Below are 15,649 nucleotides of genomic sequence, written 5' to 3'. Positions count from 1 at the left end.
GTTAATTCAGTATAATTTCCCCATGGCATGGTCCTTAACGTAATCACATCTGCAATATCCTTTAGCATGTAAAGTGACATATTATCAGGTTTTGGGGGCCAGGTCACCACATGGTTTTATCGATTTTATCACCAAACAACTGAGGCAATGCTTTGTTAAGTATCTTATTCAAGGTCACACATCAGAGTTGAACAGAGGTAATCTGGCTGGGAGGCTGCTAATCACTTTGCTATAACCCCTATTATGTTTACTTTTTGTTTTCCTCCACTACATGTTTCATAGTTGGTCCTGGTTGCCTGACATAGGTTTGGTTCCTGACAGAACCCTGCTCAGTAACCTTCATGGGAAAGTGTGGTCCAAGTGGCCACAATATCTGCATCAGACCAGGCCACCACGAGTGAGCTTCAACCTGCCAGGTATCTAGACTCGAAGCAATCACAGTAAATGTCGAGGCGGTTCATGGGCGAATCAGACAATGAGAGAGCAGGTCTCCCTGTCCCTGTGTATCTATGAAGATGGTGGAGAGTTCTAATGTTTACCACTCTCTTGCTTTTGGGCAGGATTTTTCAGGCAAAGCATCTTTCTATACAGAGATGAGGAACTGTGAGTAACAGTGAGCATTAGCTCTAGCAAAACATAATTTTCTCAGCAAGTTATTTGGTCCAAAGGTTTGCATTTTGGTTCTCTTGCTAAAGCAGTCAACATTTCTAATTATCATTACTGCGATTATCATTTTTCTAAAACAATTATTTTGTTTAATTTAGTTAATTTATTTAATTTGACCAGAAAGGGACAGAGAAAGAAAGCAAGCCACCAGGTCCAGGACTCGAACTGCAGTAAGCCATGTGGGAGTCCAGCGTCCTTAACCACCACGTCACCTGCCAACCCTGCAATTACCACTAATATGTAGTAATGCTGATGTGATCTTTCACTTAAAAGAACAGTAAGTGGCAGACATTACACGAAATACTTTATGTGTAATGTATTGTTTACCCATTGTATCTGTGAGGCAAACTTTACTGTTGAAATTAATTATATCCCCTACATTCCCTCATTTTGCAGAACTTATAATTGTCAGAGCCAGGACTTAACCACCACACTGTAGTATAGAACTGTTTACAAACATTTGTGGTGGCCCAGCTGGTGGCATAGTGGTTAAGGCAGTTAGACCCCAGCCAATCAAGTGCAGTTTGAGTCCTGGACCTGGTGGCTTGAAAAGCACTGGGTGTGGGTGTGTGGGTGTGGTGTGTGTGCCCAAAATTCTGAAAGGAAAAGGGATTACAGCATGGCCATCCCCTCCGGAAGGTGATTTCTCACTTCCTTCCATTCTCTCTGCTGAGTGTTGGTGCCCTATATACCAAAAATTTAAAAATTAAAATGAGGCAACCAAAGTAACCTTTCTGAGAGGGAAAAAAAAAATCCCAAACACTTCTAATTTTTGAATTAAATGTATGTATTAAAACTAAAGTGTTGATAGGTAAAGTGGTTCAAAAGTTACACTCTGTTCTGGGTACAACAGATCAAGTTTTTTTTTTTGGGAGAGGTTTTTCGCTATAGGGCGCGTGCGCTCGCCAGACAGACAGAGAGAGACATAGAGACAGAAAGCGAGAAATCATCCCCCAGGGAGGATGGTCACACCGCAATCCCTTCTCCTCCATTCTCCTCTCGGGATCTTGGGCACACACGCACATGCACCCGGTGAGTTTTAAGCCACTGGGTCCAGGACCAAACCGCAGTCAACTATGTGGGAATCCAGCGACATAGCCATTATGCTAACTGCTGGTTCCCAACAGATCAAATTCTGAAGGTATGTCTTTTTTGTGCTTTCAGCTGCTAGACTGGAATTCATCCACATGTCCATCTGAATCTTGGCTTTTGTAACTGCTTTGCCAAGACTGTGCACTGCACGATAATACATTGACAACTGTGTCAGATGATTTCATCATTGTGCAAGCTTCAGTGTACTTACACGAACCTAGCCACTGTAGCTTATTACACACCTAGACTACATGGTCTGATTTTATGGGACCACTGTACTTAAAATCTGCAGCAGGATATTAAGAGTCATGCAATGACATGTGGATTCTATAGTAAACTAACACACTTCCCAGGGTTGGATAGGTCATTTAACTCTTTGTATGGCAAACCTGAGGCCCTGAATGTGTCTGAAAGATCCTTACTATTCCTTCACATTAAAATACTAGATGGGGGTCAGCAGGTAGTATAGTGGCTAAGGCGCTAGACTTCCACATGGCCAACTGCGATTCAAGGCCTGGACCCAGAGAGGCTTAAAACTCATGCTGCGGGGAACCAGCAGTTAGCGTAATGGCTATGTCACTGGACTCCCACGTAGTCAACCGCAGTTTGCGTCCCGGACCCGGTGGCTTAAAACTCACACCGGGCGCGTGTGGTGTGCGTGCGTGCCCAAGATCCCGAGAGAATGGAGAAGGGATTGTGGTGTACCATCCCCCCTGGGGGGTGATTTCTCGCTGTCTGGCGAGCACACGCGCCCTATAGTGGAAAAACCTCTCAAAAAACAAAAAAAAAAAACCCCAACAACAAAAACAACAAAAAACTCATGCTGGGTGTGTGTGTGCCCCATATCCCAAGAACAGAGTGAAAGCAAAGAAACAGGTGTGGTCATCTTCCCAGTGGTGGGGGATACAACTTCCCACTTCAGAAACCAATACTGTAAACGGATATAAAATTCTAGGTTGCAACTTTAACACACTGGAAACTATTACTGTGTTGCCAAAACATATGCTATGACCACTGATTCTTTGTGAATGGTCTCCAGGAGCTTTAGAATTGTCAACACTGTAATGCATGCAGGTTGCTACAGGTGTACATTTCCTTACCTTTTCTGTTCAGCACTTGATACACTAATCCAGCGAGGTCTTTCATTTCTCCTTCATTCTTGTTTCATGATCCCAATTTTATTGTTTTCCTGTAGAGGATTTTCCCTTGGAGTGCATGACCTTGCCAGAGTGACAGACACACTAAGAGGGAAAGTAAGAAATTACCCTCCAGGGGGATGGGCACACTTCAATCCCTTTATTCTCCTACTGGGATCCTGGGCACACATGCCCATGCACTCAGCATTTTCAAAACAGGTCCGGGACTCAAAACTGTAGTCGGCCAAGTGGGAGTCCAGCAACATATCTGGTATGCCATTAGCTGACCCCTTTGGTAGAGGTTTCATGCCTTAGGGCACGTATGCTTGCCAGAGAGAGAGAGACAGTGAAAGGAAAAGAAATCACCTTCTGGAGTGATGATCACACCACAATCTCTTCTCTTCAATTCTCCCAGGATTTTGGGCACACATGCATCTGGTTTGGGACTCTAACTGCAGGTGCTATACTATCTGCTGACCCCTCAACATGCTTTTTAATATAGTGGTGACTAGACTAAGGAGATCTCATGGAGATTATGACAGGGAGAGAGACTGGCAAGGATGGTGTTGGTTGGGGAAGATCCACAACATTCATTCTAGACCAAAGGTGAACCAACCATGCAAGTATCTGAGCCAGGAACAAGACTAAACCTGAACCAAACCATAACCAAGTTCATCAATGGTGGATTTTCATTACTTTGGAATTGTTCTCCGGTCTGGCTCAAGAAAAGTTTATTTTGTGCCAAGTAGTGTAATAATCTAGTACTGCTGATTTTGTACCTTAGTACTGGTAAGAGGGGGAAATCAATGGAAGATTGAGAAACAAGTAGGAGCTTGGGCACAGGATAAAGCAAAGCCAGTCATCCTATGCTCCCAAAGTAGCATGTGACAGACTAAGGACAAGGAAGTCAGTTCAGAACTCAACTTGATAAACATTCAAATGGGTTTATCTCTACCATCCTAATATCCAGACAGCACACATAGTATTAGCAGAAACCACAATACTAACTCAAAAATCCAGTAATAATGTAAGAGAAGCATATATCAGGGCCGGCAGGTGGCATGGTGGTTAAGGGCACTGGAATACCACATGGCTAGCTGTAGTCTGAGTCTCGGTTGTGGTGGCTTGCTTTCTTTCCCTCTTTCTGTTCCTCTCTTGAAGAACATAAATAAGAATAAAGTTAGATAAAATTCTTTAAAATAAGGAGAGAAGCATGTATCAATGTTTTAACAGAGGTCGTCTTAATCATTTAACCAATTCTGAGCCTTTTTGATTCCCATCTGCCAAAGTTTTTGCTATGGAGCAGTCTATGATATAGATGATTACCTCAGGGTGGGGTTATTATTTATGAGGGAGAGAAATGTCTAAAATGCTAGAAACACTCCATCTTAACTCAGATCGTGCCTACACAATTGGATATGGACGTGAAATATATACACTATGCTAAAAATTAAAATCTCTGCACTGTCCTGAGTGAATGTTACACAATGATCAAATAAAAAGGAAAAAGGAACTTTGCCATGTTCGTATGATGACTATACTATCTTTAAAGTAATAATTAGCCTTTTAAACCTAAAAAAAAAAAAAGTAACTTCTTTTGACCACCTCAATTAGGTAGGTGGTATAGAGTACTTACCATTTAGAGAGCTAGGCATGCTTTATCTTATACATGTTCTAAGTATCTTAAATGACAAGAATAGCTCACATGCTACCATTCTCATAGACCTCTTCGGTGGTGTAATAAAATAGTGAAGAACCTAGATTTTACAGTGAAGGCTCAGGGGGGAAAAAATGAGTTCACTTACCCTTTACATGCATTTCTAAAAATGGAACATGAGGACATAACTCAAATGTTTTAAGTGTACATTCATTTCACACAAACTTAGATAAATTTGTAAACATTCTAGATCTCATGGTTGACTAACTTTGATCAAATATAGCTACCTGCAACTGCTTTTATTTTCAAATTTTGTTGGTAACAATATCTAAACAGGTAACATTTTTATCGGGTCTGGCTGTAAACGGCCTTGTAGCGTTGTCAAACTAATGTCCTGGTCAATGAACACTTGATATAGTTACTTTACTATTTTGCTAAAGGGCACATGTACTTGCCAGAGACAGGGAGAGGATAAAGTACTCATAGGGAATGGTCACCCTATAATCCGTTGCCCATCTTACCTTCCTTTTGTGATTCTGGATATACATGCGCATGGGTCCAACTACATGCCATCCGGCCATGAAGCTGGCCCAGCTTAGTTTGTGAACTATTAAGTAATACATATTTTTAAAAAATGTAAACGTGTTTATTTTTAAAATTATTTATTATTTTGGTTAAGGGTGTGTGCACTTGCCAGAGACAGGGAAAATAAGAAATCACCCTCTGGAAGGATGGCCACACTGTATTCCCTTCTCCTCCATTCTCCTCTTGGGATTTTGGGTGCATACACACACGCGCCTGGTGTGATTTCCAAGTGCCAGGTCCGGAACTCAAACCATGGTCAGCCACATGGGAATCCAGCACCTTCTCCAAAACTCAAACCATTGTCTGCCACGTGGGAATCCAGAGCCTTAAACACCACATCACCTGCTGGCCCCAACGTGTTTTACAAGTCAGGTTTTAAAACATTTTATTCCTAATCAAATCTATTCAATTTAAACTTACACTCACTAAATTAAGGATGTAAAATGTACTTAACGGATTTCATTAGATTTCCGGAAACCAAGTGATGACAATAACTGATTTCAAATAAATGACTATTAAATGATACTTGAATTTTATTCATGTGTGAATAAGTTCGAGTTCTGATGGTGAAATATTAAAAACGTTAATTGTGGAGATGGACTCACTAATAAAACAATCTTAAACATTTTAGTAGCATTAAGTTAAAAATTCTTCGAAATAAAGAGCATAGAACTTTAAAACATAAGCATATTTAATACTTTTAATACAAACAGTATTTTTAGTTCTTTGCATGCTTCTTATAAAAGAATGATTCATTAAAGAAATTTAATGTATTTTTCATTGCCTGATTAGGTTATATATGATAAGGCCAGATTTGAGAATATTTTATATAAGACAAGCCAAGGGAGAATTTTGGAAACTACAAAAACATTAAAAAGATGAAAGACATTAAACTACCATAACAATACAACAAAAGGATGAAAATACAAGATTTTTGAAACCGAAGAATAAATACATGACCAGTGATTGTTTAAAGAGACTAGAGAAACTGAAGTCTCAATTCTGGATATAGATTGTCACTAAAAAAACTCAGGAGACTTTGTTGAAAGGAGTTAAATCTCAGGGCCCCACTAACCTCTCTGGTAAAGTGATTACCACTTGGGACCAGTGACATTAATGAATACGTTGCTGGACTTCCATGTAGTTGACTGCAGTTTGAGTCCCAGACCCGGTGGCTTAAAATTCATGGCAGGTGCGTGTATGAGTGCCCAAAATCCTGAGACAAGAGTGGAGGAGAAGGGATTGCGGTATGGCCATCCCCCCAAGGGGTGATTTCTCGCGCTCTGTCTCTCTAGTGAGCACATGCCCCCTATAACAAAATCTCTAAAAGAAAAAAAAGAGAAAGAAAAAAAAAAAAAAGAAGTGATTACCACTCTCTCACACTAGAAAAGCACTGAAGGGTTATACTAACCCAAGAGAGGGTGAATTATAAGGGTCTCTGAAACTGGGGAATCCAGACACAGCTGGGGTTGCCAATTATCTTACTGAAAACTGGATGCATTTACATTCCGATTAGTAAGATCTCTAATTCCCTTTCTTTGCCCACAAAGAAAACTGGCAAGGAACACTCAAAAGACAAAAGATTGGAGGATTTATATCTCAGAAAAGACTGACAGATATCAATAATTAGAGGAACTCTTTAAAAAATAAAAAAAAAGGGCCTAGTCAAATCACACTGCTGACAAGGCCCACGCGTGAAGCTTACATATCTTCTAGTATTTTAGTGAGTCAACAATCTCAAGTCATCTGAAGAAGCATCTAAAATAACACTAAACTAAATAGGGACCAGCAGATGGCTTAATGGTTACGTCGCTGGACTCCCACATGGTGACCACGGTTTAAGGCCTAGACCCAGAGGCTTAAAACTCACATCAGGCACGTTTGTACATGTGCCCAAAATCCTGAGAGAACAATAGAGAAGGGATTACAACATGACCATCCCCTTGATGGGTAATTTCTCACTTTCTGTCTATCTGGCACACACTCTATAGCAAAAATATATCTTAAAAAAAAAAAAAAAGGACTGACTAAATAAAAGACAATTCAGGAAGAAATTGAATTGAAAAAAAAAAAAAAAATTCCAGGCAGAGAGAGGGCCACATAATCAAAAGAGGAAATCTCCCTCCAAAAAAAATCAATAATCAACTTTCAGACTAGCTTTCACAAGAAAGCAAAACAAAACAGATCCACACCAAGGTTACATCACCGTATTATTTCAGAACATTAGGTGACAGAGACAGATAGAAGCTCACATTAACCAAAAGCTGGTGTCCCTTCGAAGAACTGGAAATCAAAATGACATTAATTTTCTTACAGCAACACTAGAAACAATGAACAAACACAGTAATTTCCAAAATTATGAGAAGTGACTCAAATCCTAGAATTCCAAACTGAAAATACCCATCAAATGTAGACATTTTTAAAAAATGTCAGCTATGAAAGTTCTTAAAAAATTCATTTCTCTTCAATCTTTCTGTCAGGAAGACATGGAACATATCCCATCAAAATGAGGGGTAAACCAAAAAAGAAAAAAGTAGGAGATATAGTTAACAATGGTTCTCTAACAAGGAACAGCCAATAAGAATACCCAAGAGGATGGTAAAGGTAAATGGAATCTGTTCTAGTCTAGACTAAAAAAAATTTGGGTGAATAGTGACACACGACATGACAAGGTGTATTTAGGGGTAGTTTACTATTAAACCATCTGATCAATTTGCATATACTAAGAAACTTACACTCCTAGAGAGCTTGGATATAAATCACTAATAGGTGTACAGAAAGAACTATTAACTTCAGGAGGAAAAAGGTGTTATGATAATGAAAGAACAAGGATAGCATATTCCATGGTACATTTAGAGAATAACATATGCTCATTGTATCAATTCAGCCAAAATTATGTACTCATGGGACCAGTAGTTAGCGTAATGGCTATGTTGCTGGGCTCCCATGTAATCGACCGTGGTTCAAGTCCCAGACCCAGTGGCTTAAACTCACGCAAGTCGTGTGTGCATGCGTGCCCAAGATCCCGAGAGGAGAATGGAGAAGGGATTGCGGCGTGGCCATACCCCCCCCCGGGGGGTGATTTCTCACTTTCTGTCTCTCTGTCTCTTTCTGGCAAGTGCACGCACCCTATAGCGAAAACCTCTCCAAAAAAAGGGGGAAAAAATTATGTGCTCACACCAAAGATGTAGCGGATCATTACATGTTGAAATAGTTAGAAGTAGTTAGTTATACATATGTGCAAAGTATAGGCAACAGGATTTCCTTTGCAATCAAATGTGGATAAAATATAAGGAAAAGGAAGCAATGAAGGTTGGCTTCATGGTTTAACAGTGATGTACTGTTCAGAAGCTGGGTGCCATTTAGAGACTGCACCTTGAATCCCCAGGGCCAGTTTCTGCAACATACCAGGCACAGGTGTTAAGTGCCCAGAGTCAATGGAAGGCATCCCTCTCTCTCCCACCACTGAGTGTGTACGCGTGTGTACATGTCTATCACTAACCAAGGGAGAAAAAAAATAGAGAAAGTGAGGGGAGATCATTTACATAATCAGGTACTCAGGTAAAAATGTCACACAGGCAGCTGGATGTATGGGTTTGGAGTTAAGAATTTCTGGCTGAAGATGTAAATTTGAGTCATCGTCCTAGCTGGTATTAAAGAAAAAAGGTAAGAACATCCAGAAAGTTCTGTTTAGGGGACAGAGAAAGAGAATGGAAAATGTATGAAGGAAGAAATACCAGCCAAATGTGTTTGCCACAAACCAATTAACCTTTGTAGAGTGAAGTAAAAAACTATATAAAGTGCTTCTGATAGATCAGGTAAAATGTAGTCACAGAGGTTGCTTGGAGACCTTAAGAACAATCCCAAGGGAAGGATGGGGATGAAAATCTGAATGGAAAGGGTTCAAGAAAAAAAACAGAAGTGGACAGATTGAAGACACTGAATTCAGACAACTTTTTCAAGGAGTTTTGCTATAAAAGAAAGAAATGAGACTTTTTGGTTGGGTCTGGCTCGGTCAGACACTATATCCAAAGTAACAGGAAAACAGGATACACAGACACTGCTAAGGTTTATAGATACAACTGTGACTACTTTAAAAAAAGATTTATTTATTATTAATTTGCTATAGGGAATGCACACTTCCCAGAGAGAGACAAAGTGAGAAAGCAAGCCACCAGGTCTGTGACTTGAACTGTGGTGTTCAGATGAAGATTTCAACTGGACATTTGGTTAACAGAGAAAGTTCTAAAAGAAACTATACAGTCGGGACCAACAGATGGCATGCGCCTGTAGTTCCAGCTACTTAAAGGGCTGAGGCAGGAGGACTGTGACTTAGCCACTGTTCTTTTCTGATTGTTTCTATTTTATTAATACAATAGAAAGCAAGGTGAGACAAAGGAGGTACTAACAAGTGAAGGACAAAGATGAGCTAACAGTCATTTAGGAAATGTACTAAGAACATTTAAGTACAACTCCCTAACAGCTTACTTAGGTTATGATCATGAATTTTAAGACTTAAATTAGCATACTTGTGATCAGTAAACTTTCTCTTAAACAAGACAAAACAAAACAAAATCCTGCTCCATAGTCTTTAGTCTTTATAATTTTCTTTGGCACAATGTTCTCTCAAAATAATTATTTTTGGACTTTTTCGAGGGATTTTTTTGCTATAGGGCGCCAGGCAGAAACCTAGAAATCACCCCCCCCAGTCCTCCTACCATCCCCCAGAAGGGATGGCCACATGGCAATCATTTCTCCTTCATTCTCCTCTAGGGATTTTGGGCACACACAAATTTTAAGCCACCAGGTCCAAGACTCAAGTCATAGTCGACAACGTGGGAGTCCGGAGACATAACTATTATGCCATCTGCTAGTCTCTCAAAATAATATTTTTCCCAAGTCTTTCATTTTCCTAAGGCACAGATAATCTGACCTGCATCTCAATATACATGGCAACAATAACATTTTCACATGAGATAAACAACCAGCACAGAAATATATGGTTCAGGGAGCATTTCCCCTCTCCCAAAGTATATTCAGGATTTCTCTTCCTTGTAGCCTGACATCCTTTCACACAAGCCTGAAACAGTTCCCTCTTTGGACTTTATCCTTCTCTGTTATGGATTTTGTATTAACTATACTCTTAGGTGTAATTTCTTTCATTCTGGTCCTATTTATGCTCCTAACATAAACATTCAGGAAATCTCTTGTACTTATATACTAAATTATATATTACCATTTCTACTTTCTGGCCTTTAGTTAAAACCCTATAGTAACTTTTTTTTTTTTTTTAAGAGGATTTTGCCTTAGGGCACATGAGCTTGCTGGAGAAACTAGACAGATACATTGAGAGGGAAAGTGAAACATCACACCCAAGGATGGATGGCCATGCCATGCCACAATCCCTTCTCATCCATTCCCATTCCGCAATCTTGGGTACACACACACACGTGCACCTGGCCTGATTTTCAAGCCACTGGGTCCGGGACTCGAACCGCAGTTGGTCATGTGGCAGTCCAATGACATAACCACTACGCAACCTGTTGGTCCCAACCTTACAGTTTCTTTTAGAGCTTTCTCTGTGTTAACCAAATGTCCAGTTGAAATCTTCATCTGAAACATGTATGAAAGACTAGTGAATTAAACCAAGTCAGAACAACAATGTTAATACATCCCAATGCCAATCAAATCTTTCACTATGATTTCACCTGAGTTATTACTTTCCTGAAAAAAAAAAAAATTTTGATGAGATCACCTTATAACAAACATTTATTGGTAAACCATCTTATAGACAATTTCTTACTTAAAAAACAGAAAGCACAATCCCAATTTCCCCCATCAATTGTCTACTCCATAACTTAAGTACCAAAACCCATGAACTGTTCTGCTAAAAGAAAGGGGGTAAAAGGACATTTACTAAACTTCCACAGGAAGACTGTATAAATCTGGCAGTGGTTACATATTAGCCTGTATTCGTATTACCCAGTCTCAAAAATTAACTGAAAATCTAAACTTAATATGAATACTTCTTTGTTCTTATAAGGCTCAGAAAATTATTGTCTATTAACTATGTAACAATAGTAGTTACATTGTGTAAACTGATATAGTCATAACAGTAAAGTGGATGATCTGGATTTTAAAACCAAATATAGGTAAATCACTAGAAACAAACAAGAACTTTAAAAAGCAATTTTTTAAAGTTCCAATTTAAAACAAACACTCAGGACTGGAATCATCAGAATTTTCTATAATCTTGAATATCCCCGTCTTCTCTTTAATTGGTCCTGAAAGAGTCATTTGATCTGTAAGAAAAATATTAAAACAGGTACTTTTTAAAAAGCCATAAGAAAGCTAGACCCCACAAGGTCAATTGTGCTGTTTGATTTCTGGGCCTGTGGCCTGAAAAACACGCTAGGTTGAGTATGCATGCATGCCTCAAATCCCAAAAGGATAGATAAATTGAGAAGAAATTGCAGCATGACCATCCCCATGAAGTGTGCTTTCTCACTTTCCTTCTCTTTTTCCCCTCTCCTTTGAGCACATGCCCTCTGGTAAAATATATAGTATTTTTTAAAGTGTAAGAATTTGAAAATGAACCAAATAAGTTTCCAGTATGATTGTATATGTCATCTGTCCAAAATTTACAAACCCAAATGGGACACTCCTTCTTAGCAAGACTCAACAGTAGCAAAGACAAAAAAAGCCACCTAGGGACAGCACAATGTAAAGCATGAGCTTGCTAATTAAAATCCCTCCTGGTAAATTTAAGGTACATAAGTTACAGAGCAATATACAGGACACCAATTTAACTCGTATCTTCATAGATGTTCTCGAAATCTCAACCATGGGGCCAGCAGGTGGCACGGTGATTAAAGCACTGGACTCCCACATGGTCAACCATGGTTTGAGTCTCAGACCTGGTGGCTTGCTTTCTCACTTTCACTCTCTCTGTTCTCTTGGGTGAGCACATGTGCCGTAAGGCAAACTTAAAAACAATAATAATAAATAGGAATAAGCAAATGGCATAACGGTTATGTCGCTGGACTCCCACATAGTCGACTGCAGTCTGAGTCCCAGACCCACTGGTTTAAAACACAATCCAGGTGCATGTGCATGCAAGCCCAAAATCCCAAGAAGTGAATGGAGAAGGGACTGCAGTGTGGCCATCCATCCTGGCGGGTGATTTCCTGCTTTCTGTCTCTCTGTCTTGCATATGTACCCTATAGCACAAGTCTCTCTCTAAAAATAATTATAATAAATGTTTTTCAAAAATTTCAACCATGATTAGTTTAATAACTAGGAAACCAGATATTATGGAAAGTTTACCTTTATAAACTTTCCTAATCACTGCCAATATATAATCTTTTAAATTTTGGTAAATACAATGGCTATAGAATAAAATCTACAAATTTTAACTTGTATTTCTCTCATTTCTAAGGAAGTTGAAACATCTTTGTGTGTTCATTTCTTTTTCTCCTGGTAATAGTCTGCTCTTATGTTGTCCACTTTTTAAAAAAAAAAATAATTGTCAGGAACCAGCAGTTAGCGTAATGGCTATGTCGCTGGACTCCCACGTAGTCGACCGTGGTTCGCATCCCAGACCCGGTGGCTTAAAACTCACACCAGGCGTGTGTGCTTGCGTGCCCAAGATCCCGAGAGGAGAATGGAGGAGAAGGGATTGCGGCGTGACCATCTCCCCTAGGGGGTGATTTCTCACTTTCTGTCTCTATGTCTCTGTCTGTCTGGCGAGCACACACACCCTATAGTGAAAAACCTCTCCAAAAAAAAAAAAAATTGTTTAAATTTTATTTACTCATTCATTTATTTTAATTTGACCAGAGAGAGACACAGAGAGAGAAAAAGAATGAGAGAAAGCAAGCCACCAGGTCCAGGACTCGAACTGTGGTCAACCATGTGGAAATGCCCAGCGTCTTAACCACCATGCCACCTGCTGGTCCCCTTATGTTGTCCACTTTTGCAGTGGTTAAAAACTGCATAGAAATCTGGGTCCTACATGGCAGACTGTGGCTCCAGTTCCAGCCTCCAAGGACTGAAGTTCATGCTTAAGACCCTTAAGTGTGCATGCCCAAAATACGGATGGATTTGGACTGGAGCAACCGCGCACCATTGGGGAATGCTTTCTCTTTTACTCTGGTGAGCATGGCAATTTCTGTCATATACAAAAAGAAAAGCATGAGACATACTTACCAAGGAGATCACTTCGATCTAACAACAACTCTAGATCTCGATCACTAATGACCTTTTCTCTTGATCCTTTAACTTCCCTAGAGAAAATATTCACATGTTTACAAGTAAATCAAACTATGGCTTACATTTTTCTAAAATAAAAAAACTTACCTTTCATAATCTCTAGATTTTAATAATTCCATTAATTCCTTAGGATCTAAGAAATTCTTAGATTGATTTAATCCAGACTGACCACCCTTGAAATGATCTAGAAGAAAAATCCAAGAATTTCAAATTTTACATTTCTTTAAAAACTATATAATATTACAGTCAGAAAGGTTTACATTAAATAGAACAGAAAAAAAAAACAAACAAGTATTGGTAAGGAAGAAAGGCAGCTGAAACTCTCAGACTTTGCTGGTGGGAGTGTAAAATGCTATGTCCACTTGCAAAAAGGGTTGGTAATTTTCAATAGTTAAATAAAAACCACAGCCAGGACTAAGGACAAATAAAAGCCTGATGTTCACTGAGATATGTACAAGTGTAGCCTGTTTGTAATAACCAAAAAATCTGGAAATTCAGATGTCCATCAATTGATAGGCAAACTATTCAACAATTAAAAACAAACTTCTGGCCCAGTTACAATGGCAAAAGCAGGAGTGTATCGCTAATGATGGCTGAGCTTGCCTGGGTGGCCTGACCCAACTTGAACAAGCCAGGCTCTATAGCACATGTCAGCAGTCTTAGCTAACTGGGAGACTGGGGTAGAAAACTGCAACAGGGCAAGACCTTGCCCAAAAAAACACCCTTCTTGGGACTAGCGGTTATATTGCTGGACTCCCACATAGTCGAATGCGGATCGAACCCCAGATCCAGCGCTTAAAACTCACGCCGGGCACATGTGCGTGTGTGCCCAAGATCCAGAGGAGAGAATTAAGGAAAAGGGACTGCAATGTGGCCACACTCCCCCCTCCCCCACCCTGGGGTGATTTCCTGCTTTCTACCTCTGGCAAGTGCCCTATAGCAAATCTCTCTCTTAAAAACCTCTCTCTCCCTCCTACTCCTTCTCTCAAAAAGCTAATACAAACATAGATAGATCTTAAAATACTACATTGAACAAAAGTAGCTAGACAAGCAAAACAAAACCATATGTACATATGAATAAAGAGAAAATAATCTTCTGTGACTGAAATCAGAATAGTAGTAAGTGTCAAGGGAGCAAGAGGAATGACTAGGAAGGGAAGGTAAGCAAAATTTCTTGGATGATGAAAATGTTACTTTGATCTGAATGATAGTCACATAAGTATATACATTTGCCAAAATCCATCAAAATATACTCTTAAGATTGGAGCATTTTACTGTGTATCCTATACCTAAATAAGAAGCTATCAGCATTTTTTTAATTCTTAAAAATTTTCCTATAAAATTTTATTTTTAAAGAATTATTTAATTTTATTTATGTATTCATTTACTTCAATTTGACCAAAGAGAGGTACAGAGAGAGAGAGAAGCAAAGTGAGAAAGCAAGCCACCAAGTCCAGGACTTGAACTGTGGTTGGCCATGTGGGAGTGTCCAGCGCCTTAACCACCATGCCACCTGCTGGCCCCATTTTTCTATAAAATTTATCTTTTAAGGTACTGAACATAAAATTTAGGGAGAAACTAGGTAAATCTCATATAAGTTAATTATATTAGTTATTTAAGCAAAATATAACTTATTTTATCATTCATAATTCCTAGAAAAGCATAAGTGAAATATTTAAAATGTACACAGTCCTATGAGGACAAAGCTTTTTCCTGATGTGCAAATTCCAATACAATTGAGTATTCCATCAAGTTACATCTATTTTCTTTTTGGAAAGATTTTTGCTATAGGACGTGTATGATCGCCAGAAAGACAGAGAGACAGAGACAGAAAGCGAGAAATCACACCCCCCACCCCAGGGGGGAGATGGTCACATCGCAATACCTTCTCCTCCATTCTCCTCTCAGAATCTTGGGCATGCACGCTCACGCGCCTGGGGTGAGTTTAAGCTACCAGGTCTAGGACTCAAACCGCGGTGGACTACATAGGAGTGCAGCGCATAGCCATTATGCCGACTGCTGGTCCCAAGTCAAATCAATTTTAAAACTTCATCTACTAATCCCTCAAAACCAGCAAGACAGATAAAGTATTAGTAAGCAGAAGAGCAGCATGAGATAAACTGCTGACTTTCAACATTATTGTATTCCCATTTCTCTAGGCTTAATTTACATAAATAATTTTCACCTTTCTTTCAAGTAGCCATCAAACTGCTTAATCAAAAAAAAAAAAAAAAAACAAGAA

The 15,649-nt window shown here is 39.3% G+C and overlaps 1 protein-coding gene across 1 annotated transcript in view; it reads right to left on the bottom strand.

Moving 5' to 3' along the window:
* Positions 1-10,587: 10,587 nt before the first annotated feature.
* Positions 10,588-15,649, bottom strand: part of HELLS (helicase, lymphoid specific) — a gene marked incomplete in the record, with an annotated part of 42,630 nt that continues 37,568 nt past the window's right edge. The window contains 3 exon segments of the mRNA XM_014587539.2: positions 10,588-11,438; positions 13,345-13,421; positions 13,495-13,591. Of these exon segments, the coding sequence (XP_014443025.1) occupies positions 11,344-11,438; positions 13,345-13,421; positions 13,495-13,591 (269 nt within the window).

Source organism: Tupaia chinensis, unplaced genomic scaffold (assembly GCF_000334495.1).
Source record: "Tupaia chinensis unplaced genomic scaffold, TupChi_1.0 Scaffold000217_1, whole genome shotgun sequence".
Lineage (NCBI taxonomy): Eukaryota > Metazoa > Chordata > Mammalia > Scandentia > Tupaiidae > Tupaia > Tupaia belangeri.
Note: the sequence above shows the minus strand (reverse complement) of the source record. Positions and strands in the feature narration are given on the sequence as shown.